The 18,543-nt window shown below is 45.9% G+C and overlaps 1 protein-coding gene across 3 annotated transcripts in view; it reads left to right on the top strand.

Moving 5' to 3' along the window:
* Positions 1–18,543, top strand: part of POU2F1 (POU class 2 homeobox 1) — a 106,245-nt gene extending 87,702 nt beyond the window's left edge. For all 3 annotated transcript variants that reach the window (XM_040422928.1, XM_040422927.1, XM_040422926.1), the window contains 9 exons: positions 1,476–1,570; positions 1,875–2,048; positions 3,213–3,354; positions 3,764–3,909; positions 4,530–4,712; positions 7,285–7,387; positions 9,144–9,456; positions 13,246–13,334; positions 17,560–18,543. In XM_040422928.1, coding sequence (XP_040278862.1) covers positions 1,476–1,570; positions 1,875–2,048; positions 3,213–3,354; positions 3,764–3,909; positions 4,530–4,712; positions 7,285–7,387; positions 9,144–9,456; positions 13,246–13,334; positions 17,560–17,864 — 1,550 coding nt within the window. In that variant the 3' untranslated portion in view covers positions 17,865–18,543. The remainder of the gene's footprint in view (positions 1–1,475; positions 1,571–1,874; positions 2,049–3,212; positions 3,355–3,763; positions 3,910–4,529; positions 4,713–7,284; positions 7,388–9,143; positions 9,457–13,245; positions 13,335–17,559) is intronic.

Genomic DNA, 18,543 nt, shown 5'->3' with positions numbered 1-18,543 from the left:
GATAGACGGTTATGTCGCCCAATGAACGAGCTGGTTTATCATGTGATCGACAGCAGCTTTACGCGGGCTAATTATGGGAAACAAGTGATCGTACAATAATACTGTGTAAAGGTTCCTTAAAGGGGTTGTGCGGCTTCAGAGCTGAACCCGGACATATCCCCTCCTTCACACAGGCAGCCCCTCTGATACAGCGCAGAGCACAGGCTTCTTTATTTACACCTAGCAGTGTTTCTGATGACGTCACCGGCTCTGATGGGTGGGCTTTAGCGGCGCGCTCGCCGTTTTACAGGCTAGGGCAGCGCTAAGACCCGCCCATTAGTGTCGGTGATATCACCGAGCTCACTGCTGGGCGGAAGCCTCTGCCTAGCTTTACCCGTGGAGAGCCCGGTACGTCACCAGATCTCCAGAATAAACCTTTGCCCTGTGTGATTCAGTGATCCCCTGCAAGGGGAGAGCATCGGAGCATCAGAGGGGCGGCCTGGGTGACAGCGGGGATATGTCCGGGTTCAGCTCTCAACCCAGACAAACCCTTTTCCTTCCGGAGATGAGTTATGTGTAAATAAGGTGGGTTTGCCGGGCCCCAGACATCCCCTTTAATGTCAAACAGAATTCCCTACAACAAAGTACACGACTGTAGTACTAAAGGCAACTGGAAAGCTACTAGAATAGCCTTTACCGGCCATCTCCACCAAAGCGCTTGAGCCAGCCGTACGTATGAGAGAGCTTGGCCAAGCGCTTGGCTCCTTTCCATACATACACGAGAGCGCCTCTGACAGCAGCCACAAAAAGATTGGACATATCGAAATCCAAGATGTTTGACCCTTCTGTTCCCCAATATCTGCCGTACACAATAGAAGGGTGGCCAAGATAGTCTGGCAAATTAGCTCTCCTCCAGAAGGAAGACCACTGTCTCTCTAGTGCCACCTGTCGGTAGATACCCTAGACTTGTGTGTTACAGAGTAACTTCCTGTAGGTGGCACTAGAGAGCGGGCTTTGACTGGATTCTGCGCTATCGTGGTCTTGTACAGAGGAAGCGAGGACGACAACCAGTAATGGTAGCGGTTACAGTGCCAGGTTGTCACCCTGCGTCACCAGAATATTGCAGATTTCTATGGTCTAGGCCAGGGATGGCCAACCAGCTGTTGTAAAGCTACAACTCCCACCATGTCTGGGCATGCTGGGAGTTGTAGTTTTGCAACAGCTGGAGAGCCGCAGGTTGGCCATGCCTGGTCTAGGCCTCTATGAGTTTGAGCATAGCCAGCGTGGGTTGTCACCTAACACGATCACTCGGGGTGTATTCTAGTGCACTTTCCCTGACATTCACCCGTCCCGGGTACATGGCGTCCGATGCTTTTTAGGGACTGCTTTCCATTAGAGGTTTGCCTTCATCTTTACAGCGATGGCTGAGGGATATAATAAGACGCCGGATCCACTGTGCAGATTTTTACCGTTTCTCTTCTCTTCTCTCTCGCCAGGCCTCCTGCAGGCACAGAATCTCTTAACACAGCTACCTCAGCAAAGCCAAGCCAACCTCCTGCAGTCTCAACCAAGCATCACCCTCACCTCACAGGTCAGCCCCTTCCGCGCTCCTGCAGTATATTCACCGCTGTGCCGTGCAAGCTCCGCTACAACACCAGCCTCTTTGTATCTGAGCAGCATGTCGCTGCCTCGTGAACCCTATCACAAGAGGTTTCTTCTTTCTCCGCACACTTGACATAAAAGATGTAGCAGAGCTGAGCTTGCCTTTCAGCGGCCCGGCTTGTGTAGTGCGGTCACTTAGGATAGTCTGTGCAGTGTACCCCTGCGAGTATCTTTTAGATTCTTTGTTACATTTTCTCTTCTGATATATATATTTCTTTCTTGCGCGTTTACAGCCAGCAACCCCCACTCGCACAATTGCTGCGACCCCTGTACAACATCTTCCACAGAGCCAGACGACACCAAAGCGAATCGACACTCCGAGCCTGGAGGAGCCCAGCGACCTGGAGGAGCTCGAACAGTTTGCAAAGACTTTTAAACAAAGACGCATCAAACTCGGATTCACTCAGGTAACTGCAAAGTTTCGTGTGTGTGTGGGGGATGGGGGCCGAGCGAGCCTCATCCCGGCACGGTACCCACTTAACATCCCACTGCGTCTACGGAAGCATCACTTAATCAAAGGGTAACGTCTTCCTCGCCCTATAGTTTGAAAGCCGGGGTATTTTTCTCATCGGGGCCCCCTGCTCTTACAGTAGCGCAGTTCCGCTGACCCCCGCGCGCTTTCCTGCTCGCAAATGTAGCACTTCAGGCTGAAAGCCGATCGCAAGCACGTAACCTTTACCGTCTTAATGACTCCCCTTAAGTGCGTCAAGCAACTTTAAAGCGCATGAAGGTGGAATGCACACCCGCGAGGAGCTGCATTTGAAGCGTCTGGACCTGGTGAGGATTGTTTTTTTGGGGGGGACTCGTCTATATTGCAGATTTCCGGTCTCCTCCAGCGCGTTGGTTGCTTGGCAACACCAAGTGGTAGAAGCGCTTTACATAGATGAATACGTAATTGCAGCTCTTCCATAGATATATATATTTTTCTCCTTTTTTTTTTTTTTTTGTGCTTTTTTTAAAGCGCAAGGCTGATCACTGGGAGCGTGCTACCACAGTGGCGTTGTCCGTGGCGGATTTATAGACAGCGCAGAAACCAGGCCTTAGTGCCCAATAGGGCCCCTTCGAGAGCATTAATAGAAAGTGCACGAGCGGGTTGCATTGGAGATATTAACTCTTGCACCATATGAATACGTCTTGCTTCTTAGGCCCCTTTCACACTAGTGTTTTTTCCCCGCGGGTGCGATGCACGAAGTGAACGCCTAACACCCGCACTGAATCCTGACCCATTCATTTCAATGGCTCTTTTTTTCACGCATCACTTCTGCGTGGCGTTAGAATCGCAGCATGTTCTGTAGTTTGCGTTGAATGGGGCTTCAGTGAAAAACGCCGCCTTTCATCCGGATGTTACCAGGATGCAGTCCGGGTGCAATGCGTGTCTCACTGATGGGTGCTCGGAAATGTTCACTGATTGCACCTGAACGCAATCGCAGACGAAACTGGCTCAACCCGCTTGCAAAATGGTGCGAGTTTCACTGAACGCACCCGAACCTAATCCGTATCGTTGGTGTGAAAGAGGCCTTCAGTTAAAGAGCTGACCCCCCTCATTAATGATCCTTTTTCTTCTCTCCTAGGGTGATGTGGGGCTTGCTATGGGCAAACTCTATGGAAATGACTTCAGCCAAACTACTATTTCTCGCTTCGAAGCCTTGAACCTCAGCTTTAAAAACATGTGCAAATTAAAGCCCCTCCTGGAGAAGTGGCTGAACGATGCAGGTGAGTGCGCGGCCGCACCGCAGGAAGGAAGAATGTGGCGCAGCGATAAGAGACCTGCGATGGTCACAACATCTGTACAGCTAATGGGTATGAAGCCAGAGACTGTCCACAGTAAATGTCGTAGGTTCTCACATCTTGGAATAGGAGTCTGATGTCCTAGCAATCGGAGAATTCTGTCTGCCTGTAGCCACCACTAGGGGGAGCTAAGGAGCTTGCTGCACACTGTATGAACATTGAAATCAATGATAACACAGTGTGCAGAGAGCTCCCCCTAGTGGCGGCTGCAGACGGACAGAATATTTCCATTTAACTCTAACTGTGCAGGGGATTTGGATCTCTGTAACAAGGTATAATAAGAAATCGGCTCAAAATATATTCCTTCTGTCGTTTTCTCTCTCTCGCTACTCAGAGAACATCACGTCGGATTCTGCTCTTTCGAGCCCCAACGTCATGAACTCCCCAGGTCACGGGATCGAGGGGCTGAACCGCAGGAGGAAAAAACGCACCAGCATAGAGACCAACATACGCGTGGCCTTAGAGAAGAGTTTTCTGGAGGTCGGTGACAGGGGGGTGGCTTTTGTACCCGTAATAAGAAAGCTGCTCATAGTACCGAGATCTCAGCTGCTGCACCTATAGGCCCGAAACCTCCAGGCTGCACTACTGAGATCCCGAGGACGTGTCCTCTCCTGATTTCAGTCATTTAGAGCTTGCATGGATCTGAATGCATCCATCATGCCGGCAGTTGTTGGACGTACATGGATCTGGACCAGGTCTCCATGAAGCTCTGCACCTGACAGAAATCAGAACATGACATCTGCTTACGAGAATATCTGGAGTAAAATGTCTCTCTCCTTGCAGTCAGTGAACGAAAAGTTAATATTCAAAAGCTTTAAAGCCTGCGCACACAGCTGAGAGTTTGTCACAGTGTACCTGTTGGGAGAGATGTGTGCTTTGAAGGACATTGTCACAAAAGCCAGTTGTGCGAGCAGGACGAGGTTTCCAGCCTCCAAATGCCAACCAGTAGGTTCCCATTCGCTGACATCAAGCAGAGATTGTTAAAAAAAAAAAAAAAATGTTGAGCAGCTGAACTGAAAAGTCTGTTGAAGAACGTTCCATCACGTGAAGGATAATCAAGGCTCACTTTCAACTTCTTCTAATTTATCTGGTTTCTAAAGCAGAACCAAAAGCCTACCTCGGAGGAGATCACCATGATTGCCGACCAGCTGCACATGGAGAAGGAGGTGATCCGTGTTTGGTTCTGTAACCGGCGTCAGAAGGAAAAAAGGATCAACCCTCCCAGCAGCGGTGTATCCAGCAATTCTCCCATTAAAGCAATGTTCCCAAGTCCGACTCCTTTGGTAAGGCTCCAGACGGGGGCGCGATACTGACGTCCTGTCCTACTGGAGAAGGGAAGGGACCAGGTTCCTCTAAAGCCGCCGTACACGAGCCTTCAGCTGACGAGCATTCTAACTCACACTTGCACGCTCGGCCAGAGGGGGAAATATAAATGGCGTTCTCTCCTGCGAGAACTAAAGATCGACGGGATGAAATGCCGATCAGTGGGCATCGACTGATTTTACTGCATCTGTGAGTTAGAAAATTCACTGACAGCAAGCACAAACTATATAAGAGAGCCACACAACCTTTTATAGAATTATGATGATTATTAACCCTTAAATGCATTTTGGGGACTGTAATACTCTGTAATACTGATGACCTCTCCTTAGGATAGGTCATTATTACCAGTTCATCTCCACTAGGGATGAGCGAATCGACTTCGGATGAAACATCCACAGTCGATTCGCATGAAACTTCGTTCTAATACTGTACGGCGCAGGAGCTCCGTTCAGCTGTCAGAACGGGCTAGTCCGTAACGGCACAGCTCCATACGCTGGCTAGTGGCCATGACTGGTACTGCAGCACTGCTCCCATGTAACTGGAGTCTTGTCACCATGCCATGTAGCACTGAATGTAATGATACCGCTCACTTAGCGATCTGTCACTTCATCCTGGAGAAAAAGTACTTATTCCATATGCAAATGAGCAGTTAAGTGCACCCCGCCACACTGTGCACCCTTGTGTTGTTATTAGCCATATTGCTTCCTTGTTGGCCGGATTCATTTTTCCATCACATTATACACTGCACGTAGCCAGGAGTCACGACCACCCTGCAATCCATCAGCAGTGGTCGTGCTTGCACACTAGAAAATGCACCAACCTATGTGCACCCCCACGGTCTCGGTCACCAGAGAGGCCGGCATTTTTTTCCTATAGTGTGCAAGAACGACCACCGCTGATGGATTGCACGGTGGTCGTAACTCCTGGATGCGAGCAGTGTATAATGTGATGGAAAAATGAATCCAGCCACCAAAGGAGGCAATATGGAGAATCACAACACATTAGTAAGTGGCTTGTATTCACTTTCTGAAGGAATAAAACCCCTTTAAGAATAAAGCCTAGTAAGTAAAAGGTATCCCAGCTGAGCTGGTTCTACAAGGCATGGTGTAATCATGAATTTCCTGGTGACCGATTCCCTTTAAAGGGATTTCCTTACTTCAGCAAATGGCATTTATCATGTTGAGAAAGTGAATACGAGGCACTTCCTAATGTATTGTGATTCTCCAAATTGCCTCCTCTGCTGGCTGGATTCATTTTTCCATCACATTATACATTGCTCGTTTCCATGGTTACGACCACCCTGCAATCCATCAGCGGTGGCCGTGCTTGCACACTATAGGAAAAAGCATCAGCCTATGTGCTCGTCCACGGTCCCGGCCACCAGAGAGTCCGGCACTTCTTCCTATAGTGTGCAAGCACGACCACCACTGATTGATTGCACGGTGGTCATAACCATGGAAACGAGCAGTGTATAATGTGATGGAAAAATGAATCCAGCCAGCAAAGGAGGCAATATGGAGAATCACAATACATTAGTAAGTGCCTTGTATTCACTTTCTCTACATGATAAATGCCATTTGCTGAAGTGACACGACCCCTTCAAGTGAATGTGGGCAACTACCCAGTATATGGAGCTGTGCTTTCCTGGGGCCTGGTCAATGAGGGTGCAGGGGTCGGACCCCCACCAATCTGATATCTAGGGTCTCTCCATGGGATAGGTCATCAGTATTACAGTCCCAGAAAACCCCTATAAACAGAATTTCGGAGCAGCACCCTTTGCTTATTCATTGCTTCCCCTGTGACATTAGCCCATCAGTCACCCGCTGTCACGTCAGGCGGGAGCAGTCAATTATAATGAATTACCCAGCCATGTACACTCGGCATGCAGCGGGGCCACGGGTTATAAATGGCCGCACGTTCCATCGCTCCGCTCTGGCTGTTCAGTTGGGGTAATTGAGCGGCAGAGAGCAGGTGGTTGCTGTCAATGAGTAACTGCACGCGCGCGATTCACCTGACTGCGCAGATCGTAACACGGCAACGAGCTTAATGTATGTCAGGTGTGCGTCCACCTCCCCCTGCACATCTGCTCTGGGGACAGCGCCTCATTGCTCCTGCAGTAGGTCACACAGGTAGGTACATGTTTCTAGATCATTGCCTCAGCCTAACCTTGTTTGATGGGAGGGAGATAAACCACTGCCAGCCACTTACCTCCCACAGGGACATAGGGTCAGGAATGTTGGAATCCAGAATGCCCAACCCTTCTTTCCCTCGACATCTATCATTGGGGGAGAGTCGAGTGTCCCGATATACACACACAATGGTCAGCCGGCCCCGCTGAAAGCAGACGATTCTGCCATTTATCTAAGGTGGACGGGAACCTTAAACCATTGTAACTTTTAGTATGCAGAGGAGGCAGTGCACCCAATATAGCCGGGCAGTGCACCCAATATGGCAGAACAGGTATCTGGGACACCGAGGCAGTTTAATTTTCTATTTGCCGTTAAACTGAGCTCTGATATTTCTGTTTTTTAGGTGGCCTCTACACCAAGCCTTGTGACAAGCAGTTCAGCGACCACGTTAACTGTAAACCCTGTGCTGCCATTAACCAGTGCCGTGACCAGCTTCTCAGCCACTGGTGAGTTCACCTGGATGCCGTCTATTATCTTATATTGATCCTGAGTTACATCCTGTATTATACTCCAGAGCTGCACTCACTATTCTGCTGGTGCAGTCACTGTGTACATACATTACCTATCCTGTACTGATCCTGAGTTACATCCTGTAGTATACTCCAGAGCTGCACTCACTATTCTGCAGGTGGAATCACGGTGTACATACATTACTTATCCTGTACTGATCCTGAGTTACATCCAGTATTATACTCCAGAGCTGCACTCACTATTCTGCTGGTGCAGTCACTGTGTACATTACATTACTTATCCTGTACTGATCCTGAGTTACATCCTGTATTATACTCCAGAGCTGCACTCACTATTCTGCTGGTACAGTCACTGTGTACATACATTACTTATCCTGTACTGATCCTGAGTTACATCATGTTTTATACTCCAGAGCTGCACTCACTATTCTGCTGGTGGAGTCACTGTGTACATACATTACTTATCCTGTACTGACCCTGAGTTACATCCTGTATTATACTCCAGAGCTGCACTCACTATTCTGCTGGTGCAGTCACTGTGTACATACATTACTTATCCTGTACTGATCCTGAGTTACATCCTGTATTATACTCCAGAGCTGCACTCACTATTCTGCTGGTGCAGTCACTGTGTACATACATTACTTATCCTGTACTGATCCTGAGTTACATCCAGTATTATACTCCAGAGCTGCACTCACTATTCTGCTGGTACAGTCACTGTGTACATACATTACTTATCCTGTACTGATCCTGAGTTACATCATGTTTTATACTCCAGAGCTGCACTCACTATTCTGCTGGTACAGTCACTGTGTACATACATTACTTATCCTGTACTGATCCTGAGTTACATCCAGTATTATACTCCAGAGCTGCACTCACTATTCTGCTGGTGCAGTCACTGTGTACATTACATTACTTATCCTGTACTGATCCTGAGTTACATCCTGTATTATACTCCAGAGCTGCACTCACTATTCTGCTGGTACAGTCACTGTGTACATACATTACTTATCCTGTACTGATCCTGAGTTACATCATGTTTTATACTCCAGAGCTGCACTCACTATTCTGCTGGTGGAGTCACTGTGTACATACATTACTTATCCTGTACTGACCCTGAGTTACATCCTGTATTATACTCCAGAGCTGCACTCACTATTCTGCTGGTGCAGTCACTGTGTACATACATTACTTATCCTGTACTGATCCTGAGTTACATCCTGTATTATACTCCAGAGCTGCACTCACTATTCTGCTGGTGCAGTCACTGTGTACATACATTACTTATCCTGTACTGATCCTGAGTTACATCCTGTATTATACTCCAGAGCTGCAATCGTCAGTCAGCTGGTTAATAACACTTCTATAATTCAGTGGGACAGTTGGCCTCCTAGAATGCAGATCACCAGGATACATTCTGTACAGATTTGTCACCAGCAGGAGGATGAAGCCTCCAAGACCAGTGGGAAAATGAACAAAACTGAATGCAGCTCTGGAGGTGATTGGAGCACAAGACATGGTGTAACACACAATCAGTACAGGATAAAGCAAAGAAGCTGCAGGTTTGCCCGACCTCACATGTAGAGCAGATTTGAAGTAGATATGTTTTGCCTCATTTTACTGTATGTTCTGTGTAAGAAGACTTAAATCTGGGAGATTTGGCAAACAAATAGTTAAACTTTTTTTTTTCCTTTTTTTTTTCTTTCTTTCTTTCTTTCTTTTAAAGGCACAACAGGAACTCCCACAGCGAACACAGCAACCGTGATATCTACTGCACCCCCAGTGTGCTCTGTCCTGACATCTCCGTCTATGAGCCCGTCGCCATCCGCTGGAGCCATAGAAGTGTCCAGCGCAAGCGACACCGGTACAACGCACTCCAACCCCATCACCTCCGCCATAAACTCTGGCCAAGTGGTAGTGACGACATCTGGATTCCACAACGCAGCCGCCACAGCACTACAAGGCAACGCAAGCCTAGCTGCCATGGCCGCCGCCGCCGGTCTCAACCCTGGGCTGATGGCATCCCCACAGTTTGCTGGGTAAGGGTTCCCCCCCTCCCTCCTCCGCTGCTGATCCATAGTTTGTTACTTTGTGTTCTCAGGACCCAAAGCCTGTTCATCGGTCACGTGGCCTGTGTGCGGCTCAGCCCCATAGAAGTGAATGGGCCTGGGTTGCAGTACCGAGCACAACCACTATAGAATGTACGGCGCTGTGCTTGGTGAGCTGAGAGTCGGACCTCCACTGATCGGACATCAGTGACCACCCTGAGGAGAGGTCATCAATATTTTACTCCGGGAAAACCATCTAAAATGAGCGGCCATTGGCTGCTGCAGACGGGCCGAGGCCGCCTGTGATGACTTAGATATATTGGATATAATAACTCTTATTTGTCTCTTATTATCATTTATTATGTGTCTGAATTAACTATTTTTATTCTGGAGTTTATTTATCATAACTTTTGCAGTCTAAAATATTGTATTAGCTTCTCTATGGACGCCTTTGGGGGCATTATTTTTTTTATTGCATTCTAAAGTGAAAGATGTAGACAAAATGTTTTTTTTTTTTTTTTTGTTTTGTTTTTAAATAAAGACCAAATTAAAAAAAATATATATATTTGGTCTTTATAAAAAAAATAAAAAACATTTTGTCTACATCTTTCACTTTTATTGCATTTTGCTTCTCGGTGAATCCGTTATCGCTGAGCTCCTGACAGCTCTAAAATGCTCATTTAAAGGGGTTCTCCAGGAATTAAGAAAATTTAAAATGCTTAAATATTACTTTATTATAATGATATTCTCAAATACCTTTCATTAGTTATAATGGCTCGCTTTGTTTAAGGAAGGGGGAAACAAAATGGCCGCCGCCCTATCAGTACACACAAAACCTGTCCTAATCGCACAGGAGGACAAATTACTTCAGAGCAGTGAAGTAAAGAGCTGCCTCATCCTCCTCTCTGCTCTGCTTGATCCTGAATACAGTTTATAAGATCTTCAGCTGAATCTGTGTAGGAACGAGTTCATGAGGAGACATGAAGTACAGCGAGGACGTGTGTGGGTAATGTGCAGCAGCACTTGTATGCAGTCTCCATTACCACGGTGGGTCCTGTCCGTCCTCTCTGTACTTCACGTCTCTGAGCAGAGAGGAGGATGAGGCAGCTCTTTACATCAGTGTTGTGAAGTAACTTGTCCTGTGGGATTAGGGCAGGTTTAGTGTGTACTAATAGGACGGCGGCCATTTTATTTTCCCTCAATGATTGTTGCCCAGACACAATGAGGCATTATAACTAATGAAAGGTATTTGGGAATATATTTATAATAAAGTAATATTTAAGTATTCTCATTTTCTTAATTCCTGAGGAACCCCTTTAATGATAATGCAGCTGTAAGGAGTGTTTATGAGCTGTGCAGGCAGTTAATGGGAAGGAAGCGCGAAGAGCTGCGATCCCCTCCATTGTATAGGGACAAGTGGTGGCGCCTGCCATCGCTCGTCTTCACACAGCACAATGATGACTGATGTGTCTGTACCAAAGACCCTTTCACTACACCGGGTGATCTGCGGCACCTTTACACGGGCCGATTATCTGGAATACAAACGTTCGGTCCAGATAATCGGCCGGAAAATTGTGTAAACCCGCCATAAGGAAAGGACGGAGAAGGGTACAGATGGAGCCGTCGGAGCAGCGCTCTCATCCACTGAGAGGCAGAAAGCAATTGTTTGCAGATTAAAAGCTCTAGAGGCCAAGACTGTCCAAGACTTTTAATTAAAGACCAGTTGAAAAAATGATGTTTAGCCCAAAATGAGCACAATTGTGATGTTAACCACCTAACTGTTTTGCCCGAGTCCAGCTCTGGCAGTGGGAAAAGTACTTAACTCGGGCAGAATGTGTACGGGGAGGGCTGCTTCAGCTGCTGATAGCTCATGATTGGAAGCAACTGGTCTTGTTTGAAAGCTTACATTCCAGTCTTTTATAAAAGACCAAAAGAATTAGTCCAAGCAACAAAAGAGAAATCATTGTTAGAAATCGAGTCGGGAATAATCACGGGTAAAACCTACTTTCACTTTCAGCTGCATTCCGATTTCTATCAGTGATATTCTTCCTGTACTGAACATATTGCTGTAAATCTGGTATTGTTTGAAAGCTTGGAATGGCAGCTTCCACACAATACACAAACCAGAGATATGAGCAGCTAAAGCAAACCCCCTCCCCGTCAGTGTGGAGGAGAATGAGGGAGCAGCTGGCAGCTGCAGGAGGAGAGAGAAAAACAGGGGAAAAAAATAATCTGACATTATCATTGTACTGACCCAGATAATAAAAATATTTTTAACACGCAGTGAATGCTGTAAATAAATTCCACAAAATAAAATTTTTTTTTTTTTTGCTTTCCCCCTAAAAATAAAATAATGTATTTAATACACTATGTATACTTCAGAATGGTTCCTAAAAAACATACAACTAATCCCAAAAAATTTAAAGAAAGAAATAAAAAAGTTATCACTGCTGGAACACAAAGGGGAGAAATATTATTGGCCCTTAAGGCAAAACTTAATGATGTCACTAAGGGGTTAAAAATGCAATGGTGCCCCCTGAGTTGTGCGCCAACAAGATTTACTGCGGACACATTAAAAGTCTACAATAAAAAAAGGGACTTTTTTTGGGAGGGTTTTTCCAATTTTAATGGGACTGTTAGGAGGTTAAAGGGGCGATGCCATGATTGGTATAAAAAATGAACATAATGTATTATACAGCACATGGCAGTCTGTTTTTAAACCAGCTACAACCATCCCTGTACCTCGCATGGATCCAGAGATCTCACCATTCATTATTCCAGTTGTTCTGCTAGATTTATTTCAGGCTGGAAACTCGAGGGGGTGGTGTCCTTTCTTGAGGGGGGGGGTGTCCTTTCTCAAGGGGGGGGGATGTGTCCTTTCTCAAGGGGGGGGGTGTCCTTTCTCAAGGGGGGGGTGTCCTTTCTCGAGGGGGGGGTGTCCTTTCTCGAGGGGGGGGGGTCCTTTCTCGAGGGGGGGTGTCCACTCTGCTGTAGCTCTTTCCCTGTAATTGCCAGAGTTTCTAACAAAAGATATGGCCGGTGGCAGTTGAAGATTTAAACTGAGCGCGTGCGACCACCTCACTGAGGTGGACAAGAGGAAACAGCGGGTGGCGCCATACAGATACATGTTAGTGAATAGCATCGTGGCTCTACTACATTTTTTATTACATGCAATTACAAAAGTATCCAGATCCAAAAATGTAAACAGTTTTTCATGGTACGACCCTTTTAAAAAAAATATTAAAAAAAACACTGCCCCCCAATTGTGTCTCCATAGTCATGAATGTCACATGATTTGTTTATGGCGTATCCTGAGGATAGTCTATCCATATAAAACTTCCAAAAAACCCTATGTAGGTGTTTTTTTTTGTTTTGTTTTTGTCCAATATAAAGTATTGTATAAACGTAGTTTACTTTGTTCAGCGCGACTCCATTAGACAGAAGGGAATACAAGTGATGGGATTTTTTTTATGTTCTATACTTCGATCTGGTGTTTATTGCACATATCGGGGTTCATGGCTGATTTTAGTTGACCCCATAGATGTGCCGTCCCTGACCTGTGAGATGAGGAGGCTAGCCCAGGCCGTGCAGCGTGTCACCTCGGGGTGACGTCCTGTCCCCGTGAGCAGCTGCTCGCTGTCATCCACAGGACACGTGTAGAACATGCTGTGACACGCTCCCTTTGTGCGGCTCCTCTCCGGATTTGGGGATGGGGGGTGGTGGTGCTTTGTCCTCTTTTATGTATGAATGATGTGGTTTTTGTCTCTCTTTTGTTCACAGAGGTGCCTTATTCAGTCTCAATCCCGGGACGTTGGGCAGCGCCCTCAGCCCTGCCCTGATGAGTAACAGCACGCTGGCAACAATACAAGGTCAGTCGGGCAAGATGCTTAATGAGATGGGACTGTGCAGGGTGCGGCCGGCGCCCACCGTATTCATACTAGGGGGTCTACCGCCAGAGACGAAAGCGACTAATAGTGGGCGGCCAAGGTGGACCATGTGGTCTCTGCAGATCCCGCTTTACTGTCAGAATGTAGCGGATACTGCAGAGATTGGAGACAGACTGGTTGCTATGGATACACTTCCTAAAAGTTGCAGCTTTTTAAAATTCTGTTGTCAGGCAGCATGTCCTTAGCAACAGATGCATATTACAGTGCACATCATTGTCTCCATATTAATATTTTTATTATTTTTCTTTTTAATCTAAATAATTGGTTGCCGCATTCTCCAGCCGCCCATCTAAAACTGTGGCCTAAAAGGGGATTTTTTTTATAGATATATAATTCGTTTGTTTTTTTTTGTTTTTTTTCCATTACTTTCATTAAGTCTAATGATGATACATTGTTGGGATACTGGTATTACGTTTTATCATTGTGATTTTTACTGTAGTATTTTATTTATGTCATTATTAAAGGGGTCCTCTCACTTCAGCAAGTGGCATTTATCCTGCAGAGGAAGTTAATACAAGACACTTACTAATGTATTGTGATTGTCCTTATTGCCTCCTTTGCTTGCTGGATTCATTTCACCATCACATTATACACTGCTCGTTTCCATGGTTACGACCACCCTGCAATCCGTCAGTGGTGGTCGTGCTTGCACCTCTCTGGTGGCCGGGCCCACGGGACATAGGCCAGTGCTTTTTCCTATAGTGTGCAAACACGACCATCGCTGATACATTGCAGGGTGGTCGTAACCATGGAAATGAGCAGTGTGTAATGTGATGGAAAAATGAATCCAGCCAGCAAAGGAGGCAATATGGAGAATCCCAATACATTAGTAAGTGCCTTGCATCACCTTTCTCTACATAATAATAAATGCTATGTGCTGAAGTGACACCTTTAAGGATATGATTTAAACACCTTTACTCTAAATTTTATAATTATTTTTATTTCAAGGAAGAAGATATGCAAATCAGCTCTTTCCAAAAGGTTAAGAAAGCCGAGCCTCTAATGCCAGCTTATGTAAGGCAGCTCTCCTCGAAGTCAAGGCTCGACCTTTTAAACAGGCCTTGAAACATGACTTGGATGATAAGTTGGGCAGCCCCTCGTCTGCAGGCGGCTCTTTCAGGTGATTAGAGGCTCGGCTTCATTATTCTTTTGGGAAGAGCTGATTTTGCTTATCTGCTTAGAATCCCAAGGGAATGTTGCCTGTAAGACCCCCATAAGGAGGAAGAGTATCCACAGTATTTTTATTACTCTTAGGGCTGCCGCTATCAATTATTTTAGTAATCAAGTATTCTACCAACTAATCCAACGATTAATCGAGTACTCTAATAGGAAAAAAAACGAATTAAGGGTCCATTCACACGTCCGTTTTTTCTTTCCTGATCTGTTCCGTTTTATGCGGAACAGATCTGGACCAGTTCTGTACCCATTCATTTTCAATGGGTCCTGGGTGCTGTCCGTTTCCGTTGTTCCGTTCCGCATGTCCGAAAAAATATAAAACTTGTCCTATTCTTTTCCGCAAAAATCAGATCCTGGTACAATACAAAGTCAATGGATCCGCAAAAAACAGAAGACATTCGTATGTCATTACGTATGTCATCCGTTTTATGCAGATTCCGTTCCTGGAAATTAAATTTTTATTTTATAAACTTTTATTCACTTTTTTTTTTTTTTCAAAGAAATCCAAACAACTTTATTTGCTTATTGAAATTTATACATGTTTCCGTTTTTTGCGGGGGATGACATACGGAAACATTTTCAGGAACAACGGATCCGCAAAAAACGGACCAAAAATCGGGATATCGAAAATACTGACGTGTGAATAAAGCCTAAGGCCTCATGTACACGACCGTTTTTATTTGCGGTCTGCAAAAACGGGTTCTGTAGTTCCGTGATCCGTGTCCGTTTTTTCTTCCATGGGTCTTCCTTGATTTTTGGAGGATCCACGGACATGAAAAGTGAAAAAAAATTCTAAGTCAAGTTTGCCTTTAAAATGATTGAAAAAAAACGGACACGGATCACGGACGCGGATGCCAATCTTGTGTGCATCCGTGGTTTTTCACGGACCCATTGACTTGAATGGGTCTGCGAACCGTTGTCCGTGAAAAAAATAGGACAGGTCCTATTTTTTTCACGGACTGGAAACACTGGAGGCGGATGAAAAACTGTGCATTTTCCGATTTTTTTTTTTTTCCACGGACCCATTGAAAGCAAATGGGTCCGCAGAAAAACACGGAAAACAGAACAGCGGCCGCGGATGCACACAACGGTCGTGTGCATGAGGCCTAAAAGGAACGTTTTCTATAAAAACTCTTCAGCCCCCCTGCCATCAATCTCCTCCCCTGTGCCATCAGTTCCCCCTTCAGTGCCATCAGTTCCCCCTCCGCTGCCATCAGTTCACCCTCCGCTGCCATCAGTTCCCCCTCCGCTGCCATCAGCTCCCCCTCCGCTGCCATCAGCTCCCCCTCCGCTGCCATCAGCTCCCCCTCCGCTGCCATCGGCTCCCCCCAGTACCCCCACTCCCCCCCTCCTAGCTGTCAGTGCCCAGCCACCGCGCCATTGAACTAAAATACTTACCTTTCCTGTAGGGGCGCTGACGACACTCCACAGATCTTCCATTCTCCTTCATGCGCTGCACTGGGACCTGACTTCACACAGCAGCAGGTTATAGTGCGTGCTTACGTGCAGTACGTCCTGAGGATGTGTGTAGGTCAGGATCCAGTGCAGCGCTGTGCGGGCAGGCCGGTGACCACGGAGCGCGAGTGATAGCCGGCTCTTCACTCACACTATGTGGTCACATGGCACAAACCAATCGTCGATGCAAAAAATTAGCTTTGAGGATTTTTTTGTGTTGAGTTAATCGATTAATTTGAGTAATCATTTCAGCCCTACTCTTAGTATTGTGCTTTACGAGTATTTTAGACATTTTATTTTAGATTATCAATATTTTTGGTATTTATTAGTTTACTTCACACTAGTGTTTTTCTGCATCCGGCGGGGGTTCAGCAAAAACGCTTCCATTACTGATAATACAGCCGTCTGCATCCGTTATGAACTAGCTTTAACATGGCCAAGACGGATCCGTCATGAACTCCATTGAAAGTCGATGGGAGACGGATCCGTTTTCTATTGTCAGGTCATGCATTGTGGGTCATGACGGATCCGTCTTGCTCCGCATCCCAGGACTGAAGGCAAACCGCAGCACGCTGCTGCTCTCCGGTATGGGAAAGTAAGCAAATGGGACGGAATGCATTTTGGTGTCCTCCGTTTCGTTCAGTTACATTTTGACAATGAACGGGGACAAAACGGAAGCCTTTTTTTCCGGTATTGAGACCCTATGAAGGATCTCAATACCGGAAAATATTAACGCTAGTGTGAAAGAAGCCCTAGATATCATACTTCTGTGTGTTTTATAATAATCCTTACTGCAATGTACATATGTAATATTTAGCAGCGCTGCAGTAGCCGGCTCTGTCCACCACACAATGGATGGCGCTGTGTATTTCCAACACCGGATCTACTGCAGGACATCTGATCAGCGGGGGTGCAGGGTGTGAGACCCCCCCAATGAAGGTGCATCCTGAGTAGGGCTGAGCGAATCGAGCTTCTAATCATAGATACAAAGTCGGTTCATTAAAAAACATTGTAATGTCGTTTCCGTACAGCATTAAAATGTATTGCCACGTTCTGTTCATCTGTATGCACTAAGCTCCTGAGCTCCTCCTAGTGGTGACAGCAGGAAGTGAGAACTGTGTGTTAGTCTACGCAGGGGATTTGGAGCTGTGTATCTGGAAAAACAAAGTGCAACGATTATAAATAAATAAAAATATATCCCTGTAGCTAGAACTAGAACAGGAAACCCAATTCCTTTCAAAGTGTGGTGGCTGTACAGGGTTATTGAAGTGACTGGGAGCTGAGTTGCAGTAACCCAGCACGGCCACTAATCTTTGAGTGGAGCTGTGCTTCCTAGTTCCAGCCCCAGAGGCTGCAGGGAGCACCCGGACCTGTGAGGGTGCCTCACCGGTCGGATATTAGTTACCGATCCTGAGGTCAGGTTATCAATATGAGAAGATGGAAAACCCCTTTAATTGTGATAAATAGTTTGATACATTTATTATCTTTTTTTCTTTTTCTTTTTTTTTATTATTAGCTTTGGCATCTGGTGGATCTCTTCCAATAACATCACTGGATGCTAGTGGAAACTTTGTATTTGCCAACGCAGGAGGAACGCCTAACATTGTGACTGCACCCTTGTTCCTCAACCCTCAGAGCCTCTCCCTGTTCACCAGCAGCCCCATCAGTTTGGTCTCTGCAGCGTCCGGAGGGGCAGCCATGCCCATCACAAGCCTTCACGCGGCCACCTCTTCAGTCGACTCCATCCAAAACTCTCTCTTTACAGTCGCCACTGCCAGCGGACCTGCTTCCACCACCACTTCAGGCTCCAAAGCCCAGTGAGCCCAGGCGAAGAGACCCCTGTCCGCTAGTGATCAACTAACCAGGCGAATAACGGCGCAAAGTGCTCGCTCTCTTTCTTTCGGACAGCATGGGAGAGCTCCGTACGTAAAACATAGTGGTTGAAGGGGGAAAAAAAAAGTCAAGAACAAATAACAGATGGACATTTTGCCTAATTTTGTAATAAACTATCTCTTTTCAGGATAACCACTGATCAGAGAACTTTCTAACCAAAAATGTAAAAAAGAAAAAAAAAAAAAAATCAAACGTTAAAAACTAAAAAATTTGAAAAAAAATTTCTCACACAAAGTGAAAGACTACTCATCATTTCCAGCAGTCTCATGGACAAGTTGAGGTTGGTTGTTTAAACAGAAAAATCTGATATTGGAAGGGGAAGTCGGAATCTACTTTTTATTATTATTTTTTGTAATTATCATTTTGTATAGGTCTGTTGTACAGACCCTTATGTCATGCAAGGTGTTTATAGTCATATCGAAATGTTGGGGGTTCCTTTTCGTAACTGGTACAATTTAGGCAGGCCTGTATTACTGATGTTTTTGAGTTATTTCCCCCCCCCCCCTCATTATTATTATTATTATTTTTTATTTTTGTTTACTTGGTCCCTGACTATTCATGATTTTCCAGGTAGACAGGTCCCCTCGGAGATAAATGCGCTCACGTG

The sequence above is a fragment of the Bufo bufo genome, chromosome 3, assembly GCF_905171765.1.
Source record: "Bufo bufo chromosome 3, aBufBuf1.1, whole genome shotgun sequence".
NCBI lineage: Eukaryota > Metazoa > Chordata > Amphibia > Anura > Bufonidae > Bufo > Bufo bufo.
This window is presented reverse-complemented; position numbering and strand designations above follow the sequence as displayed.